The sequence below is a fragment of the Indicator indicator genome, chromosome 24 (genome assembly GCF_027791375.1).
Source record: "Indicator indicator isolate 239-I01 chromosome 24, UM_Iind_1.1, whole genome shotgun sequence".
NCBI lineage: Eukaryota > Metazoa > Chordata > Aves > Piciformes > Indicatoridae > Indicator > Indicator indicator.
In genome coordinates, this window is record NC_072033.1 from 15,808,109 (window position 1) to 15,821,175 (window position 13,067).

Sequence of the window (13,067 nt, forward strand, 5' to 3'; positions counted from 1 at the left end):
TGCAGTCCCATTGTGCCTCAGTTTTCCCAGCTGCTCTTGGGGGACCTTGTGAAAGCTCCATGTGTCCCCCCACAGTCCTTGTCCCCAAGCTGCCTTTGTCCCCTCTCCCTGCAGCTGGCTGCAAACCTACCGACCCAGAAGCAGCTGCCACCTCTACCATGGCACGGGGCTGGGAACGCCTCTCAGTGCAGCTGGGTCTGTGCCCACCCATGGGGTCCCAGGGAGGTTTGGGGGCATGATGCCAAATGACACCAGACTCCTTAGGGAAAGGAGTGAGATGTGGCCTCAGCTGAGCAGTACCCAGGTAGGGGGAAGACGACACTGGCACAATGCCCTCTGGCACAGGGGGCATGGGCAGCAGCAAGGCCAAGGGTTGTGTAAACACCGTCTATTGATTCAAATGTAATGGGCACACCCTGTTCCCAGACTGGGGACAAAGCCATGGAGCTGCTCCTGCCCAGGGAGCTTAGCACAGCCTGGTGGGGAGGTGTGCCTGCAACCACCCTGCTCCCAGTGCTGCTTGCCAGCCCTCGCTGGTTTTGGGGGGAGGGTTCAGTCACGATGGCAAGAGGGAGCTGCCCAGGGGGTGCCCACCCTGCTGATGCTCAGCACTGAAGGTTGCAATAGTCAGCAGACTGGAAGAAGTGATAGATGTTGACGAGGGGGAACATGATGAGGGCCCCCAGGAGGGACCCCAGCTGCTCCAGGGCCCCGTACCACACCAGGGCGCTGTGGCTGAGGCTCCGCAAGATCACTCCGGCCATAACCTTGACGTAGGTGAGCATCCCGGTGAACAGCACCCAGAAGAGGACCTGGTGGGGCAGGGAGGGGAGAGAGGTCAGCAGGGCCACCATGGGGATTCAGAAGGTTGTGGTGAAGCCAGAGCCAGGGGTGAGAGGCACTCTGACTTACAATGGTGACATCGCCCCATGGGGACTGCTGGAGGATTGGGCAAGGACTCATCACCGCCATGGCCATGTTGTAGGCACCACAACCTGTCCCTACCACGGTGAGGATGCCCAGCAGGGCTAGGGACCTGCAAAGGACATGTGAGTGACACCAGAGAACACTGCCAACCTCTCCCCAACATTATAGGGATGCCCAGCAGGGGCAGGAACCCACAAAGATCATATGAGTGATGCCAGGGAATGCTGCCACATCCCCGGTGAGGGGCACAGACCTGTGGCACAGGCTGAGCAGCTACATCCTCCTTCCTGAGGGTGTTTCTGCTGCGAGGGGACAGACACCCTACATGCCACTCACCCAGTGCCTTCTCCCTCGATCCCATCACAGGGCAAGAGCCCCAGGGGCACACCCCAGTGCCCTCTTACCCACCTTCTGGGCAGGATCATGGCCACCATGCAGGCAAGGGGGTTGGCCACAGAGCTGAGTGTGGCTGTCAAGTGGTAGGCAGTGTTGCCATAGGGCAGGCAGGAGTAGGACTGCACGGAGGGCAGGACCCCGTTGGTCAGGGAGGACACCCAGGCGATGAGGAAGTAGATGAAGGTGAACTCAGCCACAGAGTAGGAGACCTTCTCTGGCAGGATGTCCCCAGGCCCCTTGGCATCCTTTGGGCACGGGCAGACGCTGCTCAGCCCTGAGCCAGCTCCCTCTTCTGGGATCTGGTCAAAGGAGCTCAGCATGACGTTGCTGGAAAAGAGCTGCTGCTGGGAGAGGACCCACACCTTGGGCTGCTTGGTGAGGAAGAAGAAGGCCAGCAAGCAGGCCACCATCATTACAGTCATGAGGAGGAAGAAGAGGAATGGAGAGAAGTTGGGTGGGAAGTAGCGGGTCTCCAGCTGGGAGGTGAGGCTCTCCATGGTGACATTATCAATGGTGATGTTGACCTCAAACGTGTGGTTGAAGCAGCTGGAGATGCCAGAGCCCTGGCCCAGGGCAATGACAGCTGGGATCAGCCCGCTGAGCCCTTCCCCCACGAAGAAGGTGGTCAGGTACTGGGGCTGCAGCTGCATCATGAAGGGCAGGAAGGTGACAGAGGAGGTGCAGTCCACCAGGGACAGGAAGAAGGTGAGGAGCAGGAAGGCGGTGCTGTGTGTGCCTCCGCCAAGGGGGGACGTGTAGTCCCAGAGGAAGGCCAGCAGCAAGCAGGACAGGACACCCACGGACACCACCACGTAGATGACCACCACCTCCTTCAGCCATCCAGGCCGGAAGTGGTGCATGAGGGCGACGAAGAGCGGCCCCACATTGGCCATCTGGATGATGATGGTGATGTAGGAGGGCAGGTCCCACTGCTCCGGCAGCACTGTCACCAGCAGCGGCAGCTCGACCCACAGCCCGTTGATGGCCACCCAGGAGCCCATGCCAAAGGCACAGGCCAGGAGGTGGGTGAGCAGCGCCATGGCTCGGGGCTGGCAGCCTGGGCTGCAAGGGAGAGGCTTCCATCAGTGGTGGGGTGAGGCCTGACCTCCCCCCAGACTCCTCCTCCAGCCCCCTGCGACTGCTGCCTGCATTCCCACGGCAGCTCCTCCCCACATGAGAGCAACACACCCCCCCCATGGCATGGCACAGCCCCCTCTGCCCCTTGCCAACCTTGGGGAACCCCTTCTCCCTGTGGGGATGACCCTTGTCCCCCCCTGCACTGGGTGTGGGACCTGCTCAGCTCTGCCTGGGGCTCGATCGCGGGGTTCATGAGGACAAGGTACAATGCTGGGGTGGCACTTGGAAGGACACTGAACCTGCCCCACCTGAAGGCATGGCACAGCCTGGCACAGGGTGAAGATGGCTCTCTATTTGGGGGGAGGGGCTTCGGGGGGTGGCAGAGTTCTGGGCAGCTGCTCTGTTGGGAACGGAGCCTCCTAGGTCCCAAACCTCTCCCCACATCCGTCCTGAACCTCCCACCACAGCCGAGCAGGTCTCATCTCCTCCCAGCAGCGTCCCGTGTGATCCCAGCAGGCTCCGGGCAGAAGGGCCCCGGCAGCACCACCTGCAAACCAGCTCCGGCTCCTACCGGTGAGCTGAGCCAGCTGGCACCTGGCTGCACCCTATGGCCACCCTGGGCACCTGCTCCCAGGCACTGAGACCCCCGCGGTCAGTGCCCCCGTGTCCCCACGTCCCTTCAGCCCGGCAGGGGGAAGCTCACGTCTCCCAGGGCTGATCCTGGCAGGAGCCGGCAGGGAGCTGAGGGGCTCCGGCACGGAGCAGGAAGCGGGCAGGAAGCAGGCTGCTGGTTTAACTGGTCCCACCACAACTTCCCGAAGAGGAACTCACTGCGCTTCGGGGAACCGGCAGCGGCACTGGGGCCAGCCCTGCCCGCCGGCACCGTGACGTCGGGCGGTCACGTCACCACCTCCGGATGCCGACGTGTGGAGGCCTGGCCCCCTTTTCTCCTTCTCCCATTTGGCAGAATCCCGGGGTGTCCAGGGCAAGTCCATATCCTCCTCCTGCCAAGTGCTCCGTGGTGCCACCCAAAGCTGCTGTTTTCAGGGCTGCTGCCCTGGGAGGGTGTGTGTAGGGTGCCAGCAGTGCTGGGGTGACAGAGGAGCTGCGGGGTTCGTTGAGCTGCCGTGCAGCGTGTGATGAGATGAAAGCTGAAGGCTGTTAAGGAAAAGCTCTGAAGTCCTCGGAGGGATGAGCAGGAAGTGCCACTCCTGAGGGGACCCTGGTGGTCAGAGGGGGCAAGTGCCCAGGAGACAGTGGGACTGGATCTGGGGACTGCTGACCCCCACCATGGGGCAGGGGCTAGGGTCAGCCTGGGCACAGGGCTGCAGGGGACAGGGATTCAGGACCCCCTTCTCCTGCTTCCCCTCTCAGTGGGCCCCTGATTTTCATTGGGTGGGCACAGGGGTGGGCACAGGGTCCCCTCTCCCCACCACCGAGCCCCTCTCATCCCGCACAGACCAACCCTGGGTACCTTTTAGCTCAAAACCTCTTCCTGGTGGCTGAAGTCCAACTGTGCCACCTCCAACCACCTCCTGCCCTCAAACTGCCCTGCCCTGGGGGCCACTACTACCCTGTGTCCCCCACGTACCGGTGGTGCCAGGGCCAGCCTCATGCCTGCTGTCTGCCTGGCCATGGCACCGGGAGCTTGCTGCAGCGTCATCACTGGCCAGCTGCCAGGGATTATTCCTGGTGGTGTCCTGGACTTTGCTCTTGTCCCCGGATGAACTGCATCCCACCTATTTCAGGCTGCTTCTTGAAGGTGTCAGTGTCACCCAGGGATGGTGCCCATCCCCGCTGGGCATCTTTGCAGGGTCACAGGCTGGGATGGGGACCTCCAAACCCAGTGGCTGTCTCACCTCGGGTACACTGCAGGGCTGGACACCTCTGACCCCACATCCAGCGAGATGGGACCAGGTGACCAGCCCAGCCGTGAGCCCCACGGGCCAGCCTGGAGGTGACACAGGTGAAGGGACAAGGGCCAAGTGACCCCCAGCAGCACGATCATCTCCCACACCACCCTGAGCATGCCTCATGGTGGCTCTTCCCCCAGCACCCACCGGGTGTCGCTGGGAGAGCAACCTGCAGCCCTGGGAAACCTGGAGATGCCTTCTCCAGGGGCCTGCCTGCACTGCCCTGCCTGCCCTATTTGTGCCCTGTCCCTCCAGGGGGTTTGCATTGCACCCTGCTCCTTGCTCCATCCCTGCCTCAATCATGGGGTTGCCACCCCACACCTGGGGGGTGTGAGGACAAGGGTGTCCTGGTGTCCCTGTGCCCCTGGGGGTTGTGAGGACCAAGGTGTTCTGGTATCCCTGTGCCCCTGGGGCTGCAGGAAGGTTGCTGGGTGCCCTTGGCAAAGGGCAGGTTTTAAGGTGCTGCCAGGTTTAACCCTAGCAAGCAACTCAGCAACCCCCAGTTGCTTGCTCACCCCCACTTCAGTGGGATGGGGGAGAGAGTGGAAAGGCTGAAAGGGAGAGAACTGGTGGGCTGAGATAAAGACCAGTTAGCAGGGGAAGCAATTTATCAGGCATTGTGTCACTGCTGGCCATGGCAGGTGGGTGTTTGGCCACTCTGTGGTTGCCAACCAGTGACTTGGGAAGGCAAATGCCATCCCTCTGAGTGTCCCCCTTTCCTCCATCCCCAGCTTTAAATGCTGAGCAGGACACTCCATGGATAGGACATCCCTTGGTCAGTGGAGTCCCATCTGTGTCCCCTCCTAGCTATTTGTGCACCCCACCTACTGGCTGGTGGGGTGGTGTGAAGAGCAGAAAAGGCCTGGGCGCTGGGCAAGCTCTGCTCAGTGCTAACCGAACCACCCCTGCTGATCAGTGTTGTCCTCTGCACAGCCCCCACACAGCCCCACACCAGCTTCAGCAGAGCAAATTAACTCTGACCCAGTCAGAACCAGTATAGGTGCCCTGGGGGACCTGAGAGGAGGGCAGAAAGTCCAAGGTGCTGGGAGAAAACAGGGTCCTGGGTAGGTCCCTGGGTAACTGAGGTCCCTGTGTGTCCGTGGGGATGGGAACAGGAATAGGAACTGGGCCTGGGGACAGGGATGGGAATGGGTTTGGGGACAGGGAGGGCACAACAATTGTCCTGCTTAATTTGGCAGCACAAAGGAGCAGCTTGGCTGGCGGTGAGACCCTTCCCAGGGGGCATGGCCACATTGGGGGGTGCTGGGTGTTGGACCCCCATGCCCTCACTTCACGCTCCTCCCCCAAATGCCCCTGACACGTGCTGTCTGCCCTGCCTGCCCTGCCTCCTCCACCCCCTCCCTGTGCTGCAGCTGACCCCTCAGCCCCCCAGCCCTTCTGGCAGATGTGAGCAAAGGCCCCTGGGCAGATGGTGACATTTGGTAGCCGAGACATCCTTGGCCACGGGACTTTGCTGGGCTGCAGTGCCTGGGGAAGCCTCCTCCTCACCCAGCCAGGGTTGGGGACCTGTCCCCAAAGCAGCCAGCACATGGCAGGGTGAGCAGTGGGGCTCCTGAGGTGGGCACAGTGCCTGTGCCATGGGGATGACTGGATGGTGGGAAGGCACTTGGGGGGTCAGGAGAGGGGGGTGTGAAGCTCTAAACCATCAAAAGTCATCCCCTAATATCTGCTTTCAGCTGAGTGTGGTGGGGATGCTCTTCCTGGATGGGGAAAAGGGGACACCCCCCCACCAGCCCAGAGACCCCCAACAAGCCCCAGGTGATGGGACATGACCCCCACCCGCCCCCAGACTTGGGTGCAGGGACCCACTGGCAGGTCACAGCCGCTGGCCCATGGCAGCCCCCACAGCCGATTTGCATTCCATTTCCATGTGAAAGAAGCAGGTCAAGTTGAAAGTTGAGGAGCGGCTGGTGGGGGGCAGCCGGGAAGGGGCCGCTGCCGGAGGTGAGACCCCCACAAAAGGGCCGGATCCCCAGGGCCCGGTGCTCGTCTGCCCACGGGCTGCAGCCGCCATCTGCGGGTCTGTGTCACCGCAGCCACGGCACAGACAAAGGCCTCACGCCCGGTGTGTCCCCATCTGTCACCTCCCCAGCTCCTGCCCCCGAGCTGCTGCCTGTGAGGACAGCAGGGTGCGGGCTGCATCCTTGCCTCTGCCCAGGGAGGGCAAAGTGATGCTGTGCCCAGCAAGAGCTTCCCCACTGAGTCCCCAGGTCCCTCAAAAAATTGTCCCTACCCTGCAGAGTGGCTCTGCAGAGCATACAGATAGGGAAACTGAGGTAGGAGCAGAGCAGAGGCTCACTCAGGGCATGTGGCTCAGAGGGCAGTTCCTCCACTGCAAGTTTGGCACAGCCTTGGCATGGCAAGAGGCTGTGGTTAAACACCTACCAAATTAGCATCCACCAAGACGAGGAGGCCTGGCTCTGGAGGTGCCTCTGCCTGGGGGTGCCAAAGCTGTGCCAAGCCCCAGCCTTGCTGCTCCATGGGTGCTGCCGGGCACCTGCATCTGCCTCCACCCAGCACCCAGGGAGGATTTGGCCTCTGAGAACATTTTTTGCTCCTTGCAGCTACTTTTAGCTCCTGGAAGTTCCTTGCAGTGGCATGAAGAGGGCTCTGAGTGTCTGTGGGAGGTGAGTGCAGAGCCAGTACCGGCACCCACCTGTGTCTCTGACCCCCAAATGCCATTCCCCCATCCCTGCCCTGTCCCCATGCCCCAGGAACAGCAGCCAAGGTGCTGAGGAGGGTGCTGGGGGACCAGGCTGCCCTCCCAAAACCCATCCTGGGGTGCTTCCAGGGAGGGTGGGGCTGTGGGGTGCTGCCTGGCTCCCAAAGCAGCCAGACGTGCCCAGACAGCTGCCGGCAGCCAGCTGCCTGCCTCGGTGTGACTGCAACCAGGGACGTGCCAGGTGCCGGTTCAGCCTGCGGTGCCTGGTGGTGCAGGTGCCCGCAGGCTCTGCCCTCGCCCTCCATGCCAGGCAGTGTTTTTCCAGCTGAGCTTGTGTGGATCCACTTCTGACACTGCCCAAGCACAGGGCAACCCTGTGGCACCCAGAAAGCTGCTTCCTGTGGGCTTCGCTTGGCTCTGCTCCTCCACCAGCTCCATGGAACCACAGAGCTGTTTTGGTTGGAAAAGACCTTGGAGATCATCCAGTCCCACCACCTTAGACCATCCAGTCCAACCACCTTAGACCTCCAGTCCAACCACCTTAGCTCCTCCAGTCCAACCACCTTAGACCATCCATTCCAGCTATGTAAGATCACCCATTCCAGCCCTCAGAGATCATCCAGTCCTTGTCCTGCTTCCAAGAGCAGTTTGAAACCTGCACGTGATCGAGCTCCATGCTGCATGGGCTCAATGTTTGGCCCCCACCACTCAGAGCTGTGCCACAGGAGGTGCCCGTACCAGGGGGCAGGCAGCCATGTCAAGGCTGGCTCCAGGCCAGCAGGTCCATGTGGCTGTGGGCTTGGTGATCCTGCCCCTGTCTGTCACCTCCTTTTGTGTTATTTGTCTGTATCTTGAGGTTTCTTGCAAGGGGGTTGTTGCTGGTGCATGGGGAAAGAGGGCGAACCCATGCCAGCGGCACATAGGGAGCTGGGTGGCAACTCCCTGCCCATGGCAGGGATGGGAATTGTCACCTCTCCATGAAGCTCTGGTTGCACATCAAGATCCTCTGCCTGCAGCAAGCAGGGGGTGCCCAGAAGTGCTTTGGCGTTGGCAGTGTGAGCACCTCAGGCCATGCATCCACACGTCCTGACTGGCACCAGGGCCTGAACCCACAGCCAGGATGTCACCCGCGACAGTCACGCTGTGTGATGCAGCCTGGCATGGAGGAATGCCCGGTGTGTTTAGTGCCATGTGAGAGCTGAGCTGCTTGGAGAATGTCCTCACCTGGCTCTGAGTCAGCAGGAGCTGCTCCGTCACCCCACCAGCTGCTGTCCCATGGGGAGAAGGGGAAGAGGTGGCCGAGGACACAGGGACACTGCTGGGACGAGCTCCAGGAGAAGCAGTGTGCCAGCTGAGACGTGCCAAGGAGGTTCCCACATCTCAGAGCTGACCCAGGTAGGTGGTGGAGGTGGTGCCAATCCTGTGCCAGTAATGTGGGACTGGGTGAACCAGTGAGGGGGAGGCAGAAGCAGACGCCTCCCAGCACAGCTTTCTGGGCATGAGGTGATCTGGTGTGCCAAGTGTGCTCAGCTGGGCTGTCCACACCAGGAGAGAGAGGAGCCAGGGCCACAGCTGGGCATTGCCTGGCATGAGTGGGGCTGCCATCTTGGCACTGGGGCTCCCATGCTCTGGCAGGGCTTGGGACATGGGCTAATGCTGCTGTGGGTTTGTGGTTGTTTGGAGGGCAGCTCAGCCTGGCTCAGCCTGGCCATGCCAGAGCAGGCTGCTCTGTGCCACAGGAATGCAGAGCAGCAGGTTGTGCCTGTCTGTCCGTCTGTCTGCCCTTGCTGGCCAGGGAAGGGAAGCCCACACTGGCCACAAATGGCTGTGCTGAGGGGCCCTGTTTCCTTGTCCCTGTGCCCCAACAGTCACCCTCTCCATGGTGTGCCGCTGGGGGTTGAGCCTCTGGCACTGAGCTGAACTGTGGTGCCCAACATTGGAAATGTTCCAGGGTGAGGGGGGTTCATTCCCTCATTCATTCCCTGTGCCAACCTGGGAAGCCCTCTCTAAGCCTGCCACAAGGTATGAGGGCAGCGGGACTGGCTGTTGGCAGGGTGCTGCTGAGGGGTGTGGGGTTTGGGCAGTGCTGGACCCAATGAGTGCTGCCACAGGGGCACTTGTCTGGCAGCCAGTGGGGCCCACCAGTCCAGGTCTTACTCTGTCCCTGCACTGCCTCCCATGGGGGCTGTAAGCATGGCTTTGAGGTGAGCCTTGACAGCCCTGTCTGTCCCTGTCCTTGCCCAGCAAGGGCATTGGTGCCCTTCACTGCTGGCTCTGTCCCCAGGGCAGCTCAGCACTGGGCTTCCCTCAGAGGGGTGCCTCCCTTCCTTCCCCAGGAAGGAGGATCTGCAATGGCGCTGGGATCATCCCCAGCTGTGCCCGTGCCTGGCCAGACCCCCCACAGACACTTTCCAGGTCAGAAGGCAGCTTGTCCCTCCGGGGCAGGGGACAGGGACAGGCAGTCTCCACCGGGCCACTTGCCCATCACAGTGCATCAGGCCAATGCACCATGTGTCTTGGGCGGCTGCTCTGCAGGGACTCCGTTAGGGCACAGATTCCAGGGGGCTGGGGACCCTGTTGTGTACAAATGGGGGGGCTGGGGGACCTCTTTGGTACAGGTTTTGAGGGGCTGGGGACCCTGTTTGGTACAGGTTTTGGGGGACTAGGACCCGCAGGCTGGCACATGTGGGCTTTCAGGCAGTGCAGCTGTGGCTCCGCATGGTGCTGTGGGTGCCAAGTCTGGCTCCTGCCGCCCAGTGGGCTGGGCCCTGGGTGGCACCCAGGAAGTTGTGCAGGCAGGTGAGTGGCTGACGGTGCCGTGGGAAGGGAGTGGGACCACAGCACGCTGACCCCTGCCGTGCCCACCACAGTACCTGGTGAGTCCCAGGGCTTGTTCTTAGCTCCCCAGGGCTCCCCTGTGCCCAGACCCAGGGAACCCCAGGGGGGTTCTCAGAGCAGATTGGGAAAGAGGACTGGGGGGAGGGGGGTAAGTCCAACCCTGTGTCCCACCATGCACCCCACCACTGCTTGAGCCCATCAGTGTGTTGGAGACCCTCTGGCTGTGGCCACTCCTGGCAGGAGCACTGGGAGCAGCCCGGGCAGGGGGCTGCAGAGGGGGGGCAGGGCTGGCTTGGGCACCCCCCCACCCCACTGTGGGCGGGCCAGGGTTGCCTGCGACCGTTGGGGCGGGAGGTTGTTCTTGTTGGGGTTGGCAGGGAACCAAGGACATGGGGTGCACAGCTCCTGGCACATCTCAGCCAGGGAGGAACTGGTGGAAAACCCCAGCAGGGCTTCCCAGCAGGCTCCAGAGTGGGAGTAATGAGCCTGGGAGCAGCCCCAGATCCTGCAAGGGGGCTAGAAGCTGAGGGAGGGCTGGGAAAGGAACCCCAAATATCCCAGCCTGGTGGTGCAGTGCATGAGTGGGGCAGGGGTGTGCCCGGGGGGCATGGGGATTGCACCCCTTGTGTGGGTAATGCAGTTGTGGGTCTGGGCAATGCATCCCTGGGAGTGAGTGATGCACCCCTTGATGAGGGTCCTGCAGCCGTGGGAGGGGTTGATGCACCTCTGAATGGAGACAATGCACCCCCATGTCTAGGTGCTGCACTCCTGAGCCCAAGCAATGCATCCCCAGGGCCAGGCCTTGGTGCGAGCCATGCTTCCAGGCAAGTGCGAGCAATGCTTCAGTGGGCAGGGGTGATGTTGGCATACAGCCGGGGGGGTGGGGGAGGGGTGTGAGGGTTGCCAGGCCACCTCCACCACTCTCCACTCACAGCGGGCTCCCCGAGGTGCCCCTCGCCGAAGCCGGGGTGCCCTTCCCGGCAGCCCGATTGGCCGGGGCGCAGTTTGAAGCAGGCTGGCTGCGCGGATTGGCGGGGGGAAGGTTTGGCGGAGGCCCCGGCGGCGGGCGGAGGCGTGGTCCCTGCCTTCAAATAAGAATCGCGGCGCAGCCGGTGCGGCTCCGCACACCCCCGGGCAAGCCTTTGTCTGCTCGGCGAGGCCGTGGCGCGGGCAGGGGGTCGGGCAAGCGGGCAGCCATCGGCGGCACCCGTCACTCTGACCCCCCACCTCTTTGCAGCCAACAGCGGCCCCTGAGTCCCTCGCCACCCGTGCCGCCTTGCCCACGCCGTGCCCCGCTGCTGGCGCGGAGGATGCCGGTCGAGGCGCTGCAAGCTGGCGATGCCATGAAGGGGGTGGCGGTGACGGTGCCCTTCACCTCGGCCATGCCCGTCCGCATCCTCCGCAAGGGCCCCGCGTACTTCCGCCGCTGCGCCCAGCCGGGTGCCGGCAAGCCCAGCGCGGTGGAGAGGCTGGAGGCTGACAAGGCCAAGTACGTGAAGAGCCAGCGGGTCGCCAGCACCAAGCAGGAGCCGGTGAAGCCACCACTGCTCAAGCAGCCCCTCTTCGCCCCGGGGGTACGCCGGGCAGCGCTCACCCCCAGCCGCAGGGCACCCTCGGGGCCGCGCCGCGCCGAGGCCGGTGGCCCGAAGACCTCCCTTGACCTGGAGATCCTCAACAACCTCATCAACCTGTGTGACAGCCCCTTCCCCAAAGCAGAGAGCCCGCTGGGCCGGGAGCACAAGTGGAGGGCGGAGGTGCCCGCGACACCGGGCGACAGGGCAGAGGGTGCCGGCAAGCTGCCGGAGAGCCCTGCTGCCACCAAACCCCCCGGCAGCGTGGCCGTGCGCAGGGTGGACGTTCATCCCTGCGGGATTCCGCAGGGACCGGTGACGCCGGTGCCCACATCCCCCGTGTCGGGCAGGTTGGCAGCGACCCCGACACGGAGCTCGCCCGCCTGCCCCGACAGTGCCCGCCGGCAGCCGCTGCTGCACCGCTCCAAGTCGGACCTGAGCGACCGCCTTTCGCGGGCCACCGCCGACCTCGAACGCTTCTTCAACTACTGCGGCCTCGACCCCGAGGAGCTGCAGGACGTGGGCGCCGAGCGCTTCGCCCGTGCTAGCTCCGACATCGTGTCCCTCAAGTTCCACAGCGTCAGCACCGCTAGCTCGGAGTGCGGCCGCTCGCCGCGCAGCGCCGCCACGCCGGAGGGGCGCCCGGCCGAGCGGGTCCCCTACGGCATCTCCGTCATCGAGCGCAACGCCCGCGTCATCAAGTGGCTGTACGGGCTGCGCCAGGCCAGGCAGTGCCAGCAGGTCTCTGACGTGTAGCGGTGACCCGGTGGCACCAGGCATGGGTTGTTTTGGGAGCAGGGTGATGATGGACGGGGCAGGGACCTCTGGGTGGTGGCAGGATCTCAAACTCAGCCACCTGTTTGCTTCCTCGTGCCGTGGTGACGCTGGCAGAGCCCTGGTGTGGTGGCCGGGCGTCTTTCTTGATGATGGCTCCAGGTCCATCAGGTCCCTGTGCTGGCCCTGGAGAGCCAGGTCAGCGCAAGAGGACAGAGGACACGCGTGTCCCTGGGTGTGTGGCTGGTCCCCAACACCCTTGCCTGTCCCCATGTGTGGTCTTCCTCCTGTTCCTTGACCACACACATAGGTGGGGGTCAAGGGGCTGGTTCCCCTCTGCATGGAGCCCCTGGGAAGGAGCTGCCCCACTGAGGTGGCCACAATGCCCAGGGTGGAGACAATGTCCTGGTGGCCTCTATCTTAACACTGAAAGTCTGGGGGAACCTGTCTGCATTGTGAGGTGTGTGGAAGGGACAAACTGAACCCCTTCTTTGAGCATCCCAGGACTGTGTGTGTGTCTGTGACACTTGTGTCCCCTCCTGGGTGCCAGCACAGCCCCGGGCATGCTGGGCCCTGCTATTTATGAAGATGATGGTTTTTGGTCTTTTTCTCATTTCTACTGCTTTTCTGGTTGTTTGAACTGTAAATAATAATAATAATTAGGATAATTAATGCTAATGATGATAACACAGCTGGGTTTATTAAATCTCTGTGCTCCAGGGGCTGTGGGCTTTGATGGTGGAGGTGGGGATGGGGCAAGGACCCTCAGGGTGATCAGCAGCATCTGGTGGTGCCAAGCAGCCGGGTGCTGGTGGGAGCGATGGGTGCTGTGCCAGCGCGGGATCCAGCAGGCATGGCAAGGATGGTGGTTGGGTCTGGCGGGTCCTG

The 13,067-nt window shown here is 62.7% G+C and overlaps 2 protein-coding genes across 2 annotated transcripts; one reads left to right on the forward strand and one right to left on the reverse strand.

Annotated features, from left to right (window-relative positions):
• Positions 1 to 605: 605 nt before the first annotated feature.
• Positions 606 to 2,363, reverse strand: SLC52A3 (solute carrier family 52 member 3). Its single transcript, XM_054391986.1, has 3 exons — positions 1,336 to 2,363; positions 913 to 1,036; positions 606 to 812 (listed from the first exon to the last, which is right to left on the reverse strand). The coding sequence occupies exons 1-3, from the start codon at positions 2,361 to 2,363 to the stop codon at positions 606 to 608; spliced, it is 1,359 nt and encodes a 452-aa protein (XP_054247961.1).
• An 8,781-nt stretch (positions 2,364 to 11,144) lies between these two features.
• Positions 11,145 to 12,161, forward strand: FAM110A (family with sequence similarity 110 member A). Its single transcript, XM_054392034.1, has one exon. It carries the CDS (start codon positions 11,145 to 11,147, stop codon positions 12,159 to 12,161), a length of 1,017 nt encoding a protein of 338 aa, XP_054248009.1.
• Positions 12,162 to 13,067: the final 906 nt, after the last annotated feature.